The 11,436-nt window shown below is 44.0% G+C and overlaps 2 protein-coding genes across 7 annotated transcripts in view; one reads left to right on the forward strand and one right to left on the reverse strand.

Moving 5' to 3' along the window:
- The first annotated feature begins 537 nt into the window (after positions 1-537).
- LOC132464315 (prepro-urotensin II-beta-like) lies at positions 538-3,008 on the forward strand. Its single transcript, XM_060060633.1, has 4 exons — positions 538-993; positions 1,833-1,958; positions 2,399-2,442; positions 2,557-3,008. The coding sequence occupies exons 1-4, from the start codon at positions 741-743 to the stop codon at positions 2,668-2,670; spliced, it is 537 nt and encodes a 178-aa protein (XP_059916616.1). The 5' UTR covers positions 538-740; the 3' UTR covers positions 2,671-3,008.
- A 758-nt stretch (positions 3,009-3,766) lies between these two features.
- The window catches only part of camta1a (calmodulin binding transcription activator 1a), a 32,118-nt gene continuing 24,448 nt past the window's right edge, over positions 3,767-11,436 (reverse strand). For 3 of the 6 annotated variants that reach the window (XM_060060809.1, XM_060060658.1, XM_060060514.1), the window contains 2 exons: positions 10,939-10,969; positions 3,767-9,133 (listed from right to left, as the gene is read on the reverse strand). In XM_060060809.1, the coding sequence (XP_059916792.1) occupies positions 9,101-9,133; positions 10,939-10,969 (64 nt within the window). In that variant the 3' untranslated portion in view covers positions 3,767-9,100. The remainder of the gene's footprint in view (positions 9,134-10,938; positions 10,970-11,436) is intronic. The other 3 variants (XM_060060731.1, XM_060060577.1, XM_060060890.1) reach the window with 1 other exon arrangement.

Genomic DNA, 11,436 nt, shown 5'->3' on the forward strand with positions numbered 1-11,436 from the left:
CCAATGGCAGCGCCTCATCTGGCACAGCCCGGCCTTGATACAGCCACCTATAAAAGCAGAGTTTATTGCGGGTCTAAGGGGAAGTGAGGGCTGAAATACACCGTCTCACTCGGGAACAAGGCCTCTGAACCGTGACGGGGCATCAATCAGACCCATCCAGTGGACTGTGGCATATTCACAGCTGTTTTCAATCGACTCCAAATGTCATATGGCTTACAAACTAATACAATAGCCCTGTCCAGCGTACAAAATAAAGACTGCATTTTAAATGACTTTGAATGAACACACCACGACTCATGACACACTGTGTCTTCTTCCTCCTTACTCAGACCTTCATTTGAAGTTAATGAATTCATATAATAAAAAACATTTCGCTCCCTGTAATGTCGTAAGATCCACCTGCTCCCCTCGGCGTCGCCGAGGAGAGATGCATCCAAAGCCCCCCGGTTTGAACCTCTTCTTACGCACTTGTTTGAAACAGACAATAAAAAGGAAAAAACGTCCAGTAAAACACGACTTTGGCCTTGAAGGATGGATCACAGCACTCGTTCTTTTTATGGCGCCCATAATTCACCTGGCCTGTTGATTCATCATCGCCGAGCCAGGCATCTGGGCAGGCGGGGGCACCTGCTGGGACCCCAAAGCGTCTGTGTGTGTGCGTACATTGGTTTCAGGTTGGGGTTGGCGGTGGGGGTCACAGTGCTGGGGATATATAACAAAGGATTGGGAGTCCTCAGAACATGCAGAAGAAGACTCGTCCTGACCCCCCTGGCAGAACCCCCCAGCGTGTCTTTGAGCAGAGACAGTCCCAGAGACTCCAGCGCTGTCAGACAACAGAAGCAGCAGCAGCAGCAGCAGCATCAGCAGCAACAGCTCCCTGCAGAGTCATGGTGTGCCGCCAGATCCTCCCGTGGGCCCTCCTGCTGGTGGCCTCCGGGCCCCTGTGGGCCCATCCCATCACAGACTCGGCTGAGAGGCCCTACTCGGGCCCCGGTAAGTGGAAAGTAATTTGTGTGTGACAGAACGCCGGTGATACATTTGGGAGGAGGCAGTAAATCTCTTGTTTAGTACTTTGGTTAATTAAAGGGGGGCTATTAAATGATGTGTTTTAACGGGGGACATGAGATCTGGGGGAAAAGAGTTTCAAGTTATTAACTGAAAAAAAAGAAAGAACAGTTTAGCGTTTCATCATTGTTCCTTGTGTATTCCATAAATAATAGCTGTAGTAGAGTTCTAGTAAACATGAACTTAATTAACCTATAGGAGGATAGAGGCCTAAACTATGTGTCACTGATGAACTATGCCTATTGCTGATGTACAGTGTACTGCATCCAAGCCTCCACTGTGTTATGTAGTATTTCACTTCTCCATGGCTAGACTTTTATATTTTTGGAAGTCGAGATATCACTCACCTCCAGTGGCAGGCACAGTGGAAGCCCTCTCCTGTACAGATCATCCCATCACCATATGAACACCATATTTCTTCACAGTAATGACTGTCGCACACTTACAAACCTTGCTGTTTTCCATGGCTACTTCCATGTATTGCTTTATCCATTTTAGCATTGGGGTGTGATGCGTTCCTTGCCTTGTGTGTTTGTGTGTGTGTGTGTGTGTGTGTGTGTGTGTGTGTGTGTGTGTGTGTGTGTCGTGTGTGTGTGTGTGTATGTGTGTGTGTGTGTGTGTGTGTGTGTGTGTGTGTGTGTGTGTGTGTGTGTGTGTGTGTGTGTGTGTGTGTGTGTGTCGGTCTGTGTGTGTGTGTGTGTGTGTGTGTGTGTGTGTGTGTGTGTGTGTGTGTGTGTGTGTGTGTGTGTGTGTGTGGTCGTGGTCAGTATCAGTGGAGGATCAGGGAGTCGGTAGTCTGGACGAGCTTTCCCTCTCCGAACAAACCTTCCCCCTGCAGGACCCCGCGGGCCTTCGATACGCCTCCCTGCTGGCCTCGGAGCTCAACAGAGAAGGTGTGGATACACAGCACACACAGACGCACACACATGACATGAACACAATAGCCACACACACAAAAACAAAGCAGCACACACACTCACACAAATAAGCTTGCAGACATACACGACATTCATATGAGACCCACACAAAATCAGGCAAGACAGGCATATACCCACAAAGATGGTGCAAATGTGTGTACGCACACACGCGTATTCAATTCTCACCACACACACAATCAACAAGTTATCGCAGACATCACATACACACACGTGCTATCGTAGACAACATCACATCCATATAAACCACTGCAGAGATCCCCATGCTCCAACTGTGTATAATATCCTGTTCATTTCCACTGCATGTTTTATCACACAGCAAACAAACAAACGACTAGAAATAATCCTCAAAAACACCAGACATTTTCTGCTGTTTGTGTCTTTTGTGTCGTGCTAAGCTATCAGAGGAACCGGTCTGCTGCCCAGAGGGATGAAGCGAGAGGTCGGTGCGCTATGGGTTCTCTCCTGCCGTGATAAAACAACACAAACCGACATGGTAGCCCAGACACAATCAACATGTGTGATCCTCACTTGCCAACTGTCTTGTTTCCCACAGGTCATGTTGGAGAAACAAAGTCTCCTTAATCCCTTCAGTCGTTTACTGGGCATCAAGAAACAGTTCCGGAAGAGAGGAGGGAACACAGAGTGCTTCTGGAAGTACTGCGTCTAGAACTACTGCGTCTAGTACTACTGCATCCAGTGCTACTGCTTCGATAGTGCTACTGAATCCAGTACTAGTCCATCTCATACGTCACTGAGGACATGGCCTGTGGATGACTGGGCTTGCACTAAACGATCGCATTTGTTTGCACCCACAGAATCCTCCTGACACACACACACAAACAAACACACAAACACACCTTTATGAAAAGACACTGTCATATGTTTTCATGAAAACTTTTTGTTATTTTATGAATTTAACATAATTTATTTTCATTTATTTAATTATGCGTTTGTATGCACAACTTGCTGTTAATGTTTGACAAATGTCCCACATAAAAATTCAAACTGAAAAAAAAAGTGATGCTTGGATAACTTTTCTTTACTTGAGTACCCAATACCTTTTTCTTCGCAGTAAAAGACTGTATTAAGAGAATATCAAAGGTCAACCAATGAAATCATTGGGCTCAATGGTCCATTTGTGAAAAAATAAAGATATCATTAAAAATATAAAAGGTTAAATGCTCAAGTGTGGTTTAAACTCTAGCTAAAGTCCTTGGGTCTGCATCTTGGATCACACACACACACACACACACACACACACACACACACACACACACACACACACACACACACACACACACACACACACACACACACACACACACACACACACACACAAACTCTGCTCCATCTCAGGATACAGCTGTTTCCTCTTCCAACTTGTGTGAAGAGGTCAGTTCAGAATTTAAACTCTTATGGGATTTCTGATGCAATGTGAGTAAACCACTTTTGAGTTGGAGTGTGTGTGTTAATCCATTAGTTTGATGCTGATCTGCACATGAGGGCTCCATTTCAGGCTCAGACTGGGTCAATGTTATCTTTAGTGATGAACAAAATGCACAGTTGACCAGTCCACTTTAGACTTTAAACTCATTGTTGTCCCGGCTACATATAAGACCTTGGATCTTGGTGTTGAATAACCTTGTAGTTCTGAATCATCAATCAAGCTTGATTATAATGTTCTCTATAGCAAACAAAATGACTAAATGTCTTATTTTTGTTTTTGTAAAGCAGAGGAAACAAAATGACGTTATGAAACTTGGTTCAAGAATTTTCTTAATTTTTTTCTTGTTTTATTATTTTACAGCAGAAAGAATATAAAGCATTCAGAAAACATATTTCATATTTTAAGGGCATTTCAAAAACGTTTTGCATGGCTTCAGCAGCTGAAATCTCTTTTTTTTTTTACATATCCATCGAGTCAGTGACGCTTGTACATGCACAATTACAAAAATAAAACTTACAAACGAGAAAGGGTAAGAAAGAAAACGAAAGCAAAACATCAGAGGAACGAAGGAGGAGGAGGAGGAGGAGGAGGAGGAGGAGGAAGGGGTGAAACTATCAGGGTGGAAAGAAATAGGTTTGCAAAGCTGGGAAAGACGAGTAAGACAGTTATAGAGGAGAGGAAAAAAGATCTAACACTAGTTTACATGCAAAGTGTCGAGGACCCAAAGTAGGGCTGTATTTTTTTCTTCTTGGTTTTGGAATTGATGAAAACGTGCAATTCGGTAAAGGGCGCCATATAATTGCTGTCCATAAACTATTGAATACTTGTCTTGCAATACTGGCATTTGCATAAGAGTAAGTCGACTACATGTGTCCAATCGTTTTAAACTTCACTAGGTCTATAGGTCTCCACAAAATAATTCTTATTGCTCTGTGTCCACGAGTGGAATATGTTGTGAGATAGTTTCTGTTGGTTTGCCCTGATGCCTACCGTTGTCTGGTTTTGGGTGATCAAAGGAGAAGAGGAGGAAAGGCGGGATTCGCAGAACGTCGTGAAATCAACAGTAGATGAGTGAAGAGCGCCTATCAGCTTACCTGTCATCCCATCTCATAAAATGGCAGTAAAAACAAGATTTGCAGGTGAGCTTTCCATTGAAACTTGACTAACCCTCTCCGTTTTGTCTGTATAAATCTATTCCAAGACAACAACAGAAAAAACGACAACGATAAAATGGTCATAGAGGATTCTATGAAAAACATCAGTCAGAATACGTCTACTTTTATTCTCTTTTTTTATACTGGTGTCCATCGTCCAACACTGTTAAATATAATTTCACTCTAATCCCTATCCCCATCAACGTAGACCATTACTGCCTCGGACCAGAAAGCACCGCTTTCGGCCCACGTCAAATTTCACCACCTTCTGCCCTGAACCATGTGACCAGTAGTGTTTCCTCCTCTCCGTGTCCGCACCCTGAGTTACAAAAACAAAAAAACGACTGAACTGAAAACAGGTAGTGAGGTAAACCAGTCCCTCGCGGTCCACTTTCTGACTAGACGGGTGTGTTTACGTATGTCTACATGTGTGTTGTGCGGTGTCTAGTGCGTGTGTCTGTGACTAGTAAAGTTCAGTACCGTACTCCTATACAGTCTCACAATGGTCTCTTACGGTGTCCGTGGTATTTTGTCATTTGGGAACACACGTATTAGATCCAAATGTATATATTTATATCTTCTGTATAAAATCAACAAATGAAAGAAAAAGGCTAAAAAGTTGAAGCTTGCTCTAAAAACCGAAACCAAAAAAACATTCATGTCCTCCGCCATGCCTTGCCATGGAAACATTGGTCAAAAACTTCAAATTACTCCTTATCTTTAATTTGTGGGATTTCAACTTTGCCCTTAGGGTCGTCTGACCTCTGCCCTCGACTCAGTTCTGTGACACGTCAAACCAGCGCTGATCCTCTTACAGAACAATAAGTCTTTTAACATGTCTATCCGACTACCGATTCTAGGAAAATAAGCATGCTTTAGGTGCACTTCTGTCACCCGTAGTTTAACTATTTAACCCATGCAAGCGCAATAAAACCCTCTCCTCCCGCCACAACACTGCGTCAGCGAGGCATTCCGACCACAACTAGAGGATTTAGAGGCGTTTCTAAAGTCTTGTGGTTTTAACAAGCAGTTTCAGTAGAAAAGAGAGAAAATGGCAGAAACAGAAAGGAAAAGAAAGTAACACAAGCTTAGCTTTTTGACACGTCGTAAATGGATGGGTGTTGTGTGTATGTGCTAGTGTTACGTGATGGTGGTGATGGGTTGATCGCTTCCCGTACTCCAGACAGTAAGACCTGGAGTAACGTGACCTTTGTCTGTTTTCTTTCTGTATTTTTTTGTTCTCCCCAATAGTTTGAAGTTCAGGTACATTGCATGCACTTTGGATTTGTGCGGGATATGAGTAGGCACTTTCTACATAAACACTCGGGAGATAACGCTCACAAGTAAGGGTGGATGACAGAAATAAAGCTGGAAAGTCAATAAAAATCAATCCCATTTGGAGAAAAAAACACAGTCGACAGAAACAATAAATGCAAGAAGTTTTTCAATGGCACGTCAGAGGCAAAAGAATCATCCCTTTTTTTAGACAGAGAAAACACTTATTTTCGACCTCTGGCATAAATACATGAGAGACATTTGCAGCAATCCACAGCCCCTCCGATTGCATGTGTGTTTGTTTCAAGCACATGCAGGCATGACTTGATAATACTGTTTCAGGTGGCTTATAGCAAGCTGCTTTTGTACGGTAGCAACCAGGTTTGTCAAAACACAACCGAGTTCAAGATCTACAGCGGAGATGGATGTCTCTCTAGCATGCTAACCTTAGCCCTGCAGTGTCTCTGCAGCGAGTGGGGATCCAGACAGAACCAGTTTAGCACCATTCATTTGAGTTGTGAGAACATCTATTCAGCTGTTTGGCAAAGTAGTACAAAACATTGCTACAAGGTTTTTTCCCTTTGCTCACAAACGAATAGCAATCTTATCCATGACCTTTAGTAAAATAATCGCAATTCATGGCAGCCTTGTTCAAGATAAATTGACCAAGACTCAGAGACATAATTACTGTAGCGTCTGTGAAGTCCAATATCTGCTGCAATAAACGACTGAATACACGATGGCCCAGATATTCCCAAATGTCAGATTGTAATACTTAAGGAACCTGTACGGCAGCCTTCTCTCTTGCTAGGTAGAAGGCTGCCATCAACGTACCGTTTAATGTGATCAAACAACCTGTTTCAGTGACACATTTCAATCGACTTTCAAAAATAGAATCAAATACAATGTCAAAGATGTACGGTCTTTGCTGTGAAAATCAAAGCGTATTCAGTGATGGCAAAACGTTTGGGATCAGGATGGTGTTAATGGAGAAGACATGGGAGACTCAACGTTTGTCTGTGTGTGTTGTTAAAATGTGACTCCTTCTGCATTGTTTGTACCATTGAGTTATTGTTTGTCAGCCAGCTGTGAGCTTTAGGTCATTCACGTTGGTGTGGATCTAAATTATGATTATCGGTTCTGCGAAATAAAAATAAAATATATATTAACTTAGTTCTCTTGTTCGGTAATATAGCATTCACGTTACTTGGCACCAATGGCAGAAGATTCTTGGTAGCCTAAAACAAACCAAAATAAATTAAATAAAATGTAAACATAACCATACTTGTTGTAAGATAATTTTGCAGGTATCTCCTAACTCTAAATACACTATGGTTGTTTTTTTGTACTTTTTCATATTGCATTAGGTCATGCTTTAGCAAAATGTTCTTCTTAAGAACAATCAAAATAAAATAAAATACTCTTATAGTGAAATAGTTGTAATCATTTTACAGAGCATAGCCACTACTGCGTTTCTTCTTGTTTTTTCTTTTGATCTGTTCATATTTTTCATGCATGTAGCTCATTTTTATCCCAGGTATTTACACTATATACAAAGAATACAACCATACTTTTAGGCATCCAAACAAAACTATACAAATATTTTGTTTTTGTCGATTACCTATTTTTGACCCCTTTTTAATGAATAAAATAATATATCTCTAAAATACAACCCCCGTTTGGGTAAATGTTAACTTTTCTTTTTTTTACCCTACGTACTTTCAGCCTTCTTTATGTACAGAAACCGCTCAATTGTCAAAAATATGGATTTGTCACACCCCTATTTTGGGAGTAGCTTAGGGACACCTCAAAGAATCTCTAAGACGTCAAGGCAATGTATGTGATCGTCCCCTCAGGAGCCCTCCTGAGCCCTGAAGGTCATTTAAAAGAACAAGTAACAACCTTTATGACAAATAACGTTTACAACACAACAGAGGCAACGTCGATTATTTTCATATATCTTCCTTTTTGGGTTCTCGTAAAAAAACAAATAAAAAACGACGAGGAAAAACGAACGGAAAAGAGGATGAAGAGGGAGAAGGGAGGAAGGAGACCACATCGGGGGAACTCAGAACAATGGCGGGACCCGTAGAGGAAGAGGAGGGGGAGGAGGAGGAGGAGGAGGCGGTGGGCGCCGGACCGCCGCAGAACTGGTACTCTTTAAAACAGAACGACCGAATCACAAGCACACAGGCAACAATGCTTTGCAGAGTCATGCAGTTTCCCTCGAACGGGGTCGAACAACACAGAACCTCCGAGGATCACACGCAGAGTGTACATCGGACGCAACGGGAGATCGACTTCAAGTAATAAAGCAATAATGTAAACAATGATGTCATGACGTTTCCTAAGAAACTGAAAAATAACCACAATGCCCTCCCCTACTTGGTTTCTGAATGGGAAAGCCCCTCCTACATTCATATGAGGCTCCGCCCACTTGGACGGATGGGGCGGGGCGGAGCGCAGTGGGACGTGATGAGTTGTCGAAGGGTTGAACTGAAAGCACACGTCTATGGCGGTGGATGAGAGTTGACTTGTGCAAATGGGTCAATTGGTTACCAATGTGTTTGGTTAAGAAAATAAAGAAATAAAACTCCAACACCCACAACTGAAAAAGATCCATCACTTCGAAATAGTTGTAAAATACAAGAGTAGAGCTCATATTGTTTATCTTTTTGTCTGTGTTTCCTTAATGGTCCTCCACGCCCCTTGTCTGACACATTCGTCTCTCGTCCCGTCGTCTGCAGAGAGGCGGGCCCCCGCGGACGACGGCCCGTGTTCATCTTCCCGTTGCGACATCCGGAAAAAAAAAACATAACGCACACGCTCTTCCTTTACGTCGGAAAAGAGCACGTAATCCATGAAAAAGTGCAACAGAAATGCCATGAAGCAAATGTTCTCCCTCCCCCTCCCCCCAGCCTTGAGTTTGTAGTCCGATTAGAGTCGCCACGATCCAACAACTGAAATCAAGTCAGTGGGAACCAAAGGAAATGGGTTGAAAAGAAGAATTGGGGCAGCAGTTACGAGGACTAGAATCCGATCACACTGCGGTCGTCGCCGCAGCAGTCTGCATTGACACTTTTGTTGTTGTTGTTGTTTTCGATTCCCTTTGTAAAATACCCGGGTACAAACGGAAAAAAAAACAAAAGAAGGGGAAGAGGAACGGAAAAAAGGAGTCAGGAGATGGATGTCACACGGCGAGGGCGTTCTCCTGCTGGGTCTCATGTTCCCTGGCCCTTTTCAATTCTTTCACTCTGAAACACAGAGACAAACAGACAGCTGTGAGCCCCCTGGGAACACACACACCAACGCGCTACGCACTCAGACACGCCGGCCCCTCGTCGACAAGCTCCATGTGGGGACAGGACAAACGCGGCTACGTTGCACTGCGTCCTGGGAGGCTAAAGGCGCTTTGGGGGAAACAGAGTGGTCAGTGGGGGGGTTAGGAACACAGAGTGAAGACACAGAGTGAAGACACAGGAACACGCAGTGGACACTTCAGTCGGATCGCTTTGCCCTTTCAACGGCGTCGTGCACAACAACACGAGGCGATCAACCTGATGATTATAACTCTTCGTACGTCACGTTGGTTACAAAATGTTATTTTGTTGTTAGAGGTAGCCAATGAAAATGCCTGGCTACACATTACGATGTAAACGTCCGTATATGAGTGCGTGGTTGTGTAGTTGTGTGTACCAGTGTGTATTAACTGCTCTCTTATGTGAAGAATTATGTGTGGCATCATAGTCAAGTGTGTGTGTGTGTGTGTGTGTGTGTGTGTGTGTGTTTGTGTGTGTGCATGTGTGTGTGCATGTGTGTGCGTTTGGAGCTGTGCACCACTGTGAGACAGTTGTAAGTGTTTGTGTCTCTTGTTTAAAACAGTGAGATCCCAGGAGGTCCATCCTAAACCCACGCGTCGCACTGTCTGCGTATCTCATTGTTGGGTTCTGTCTGGCGACGGCCTATATGTTTATCAGAGCACTATGGCCTCTATATAGGATGGTATACCACACACACACACACACGCACACACACTCTGAGCTCACCTGCTCTGGAAGCACAGAAACCTAGTTCAGCACTGCCCAATTATAGACTGTGGGAGAAACCACTGCAACGCAGGCTTGTTCAGCGATAGTACATAACAATGATAAGATGGGGACTGCTCCCCACTGTGTTGGGTTCCAATCCAAATGCTGGAAGATAGTCAGTAAACTGATCCATGATCAGGGGTTGTTGATTAAGTCCTATCAGATGGTAAGAATACAGGTGAGATTAGTAGACCACCAGCTACCATTCCAAGCAACAGTGTGTGTATGTATGTGTGTGTGTCCGGTGTGACCTGTGTGAATTGTGGGGGGGAAAAGGAGGAGTAACGGTCAGAGGACAGATAGACATCTGAAGCCGGCCCATAGCATGCCTGGAGGTCAAGGAGCAAGGCCAAAAGGTCACCACTCGACATGCAACAGAACAAAACGCATGTATCCCTTGATCCGTTTACTGTTGCATCTTCATGACCGCACAAAACCAAACAACAAAAGTCAAAGGACAGATTATTTCAAGGAGATAAAATAGAGGAAGAAAATAAGTGTGAAAGTAGAAAGGCAGATAAGGATAAAGAAGTAGAGAGAGAGTGAGGGATTAGAGGGAGAGGCCTGTTTGTGTTGCGGTGATGTCATTCAGAAAGCAGTGGTTAGTTTCAGAGGAAGGTTTACGTTCTGCGCTAAAGCTAGTGTTTCTCAGTCCACCTGTGGCTCCAGTTGGCAGCCTTCATGCAAGCAGGCATCAAGCAACAGTGATGGAGAGAGAAGAGGGGGGAGATATAGATATACAGAGAGCGAGAGCGCGAGAGAGAGAGAGAGAGAGAGAGAGAGAGAGAGAGAGAGAGAGAGAGAGAGAGAGAGAGAGAGAGAGAGAGATGAGACGCCCAAGAAGGAGCTCACTGCATTGGCGAAGAAGGAAAAGGTTGAGGGTGGCAGAGACATACAATAGAGAGAGAGGAGAGGCAGAAAGAGAAAGAGAGAGAGAGAAGCACGAACTGAGTTGCTGAGGCTGCACTCACCCGCTTGAACAGTCTATGGTCCATCAAGGGGCTTGGCGTAAACAGCAAAACAATACCAGACAGCTATTAGCACACAGTAGGCACTGTGGACAGGGTTAGGGTGGGGGCAAGGACATAGTGGCAGGCCAAATACAGTGAGGGAGGGAAGGGGTGGGGGTGGGGTGGGCTAGCGGGTTCGGAGGAAGGCAGGGAAGGCATGTCTCACCCATCTGAACCCATACCCAATCCCCCCCCTTCCCCCCCACAAAATAACAAACAAACTAGACTAAAGTTGATATTACGGGTTTTTCTTTTGAATGTGATGTTGTCCAACAACAGTGGTGATCTATCTACATTCCCAGTTCAGATTGATCCTTGATTGGTTTGCATGCATGTGTGTGTGTGTGTGTGTGTGTGTGTGTGTGTGTGTGTGCGCGCGTGTGTTTGTGTGTGTGTGTGTGTGTGTGTGTATGTGTGTGTGTGTGTGTGTGTGTGTGTGTGTCTGAAAGTCAGAGGTAG

Source organism: Gadus macrocephalus, chromosome 1 (assembly GCF_031168955.1).
Source record: "Gadus macrocephalus chromosome 1, ASM3116895v1".
Lineage (NCBI taxonomy): Eukaryota > Metazoa > Chordata > Actinopteri > Gadiformes > Gadidae > Gadus > Gadus macrocephalus.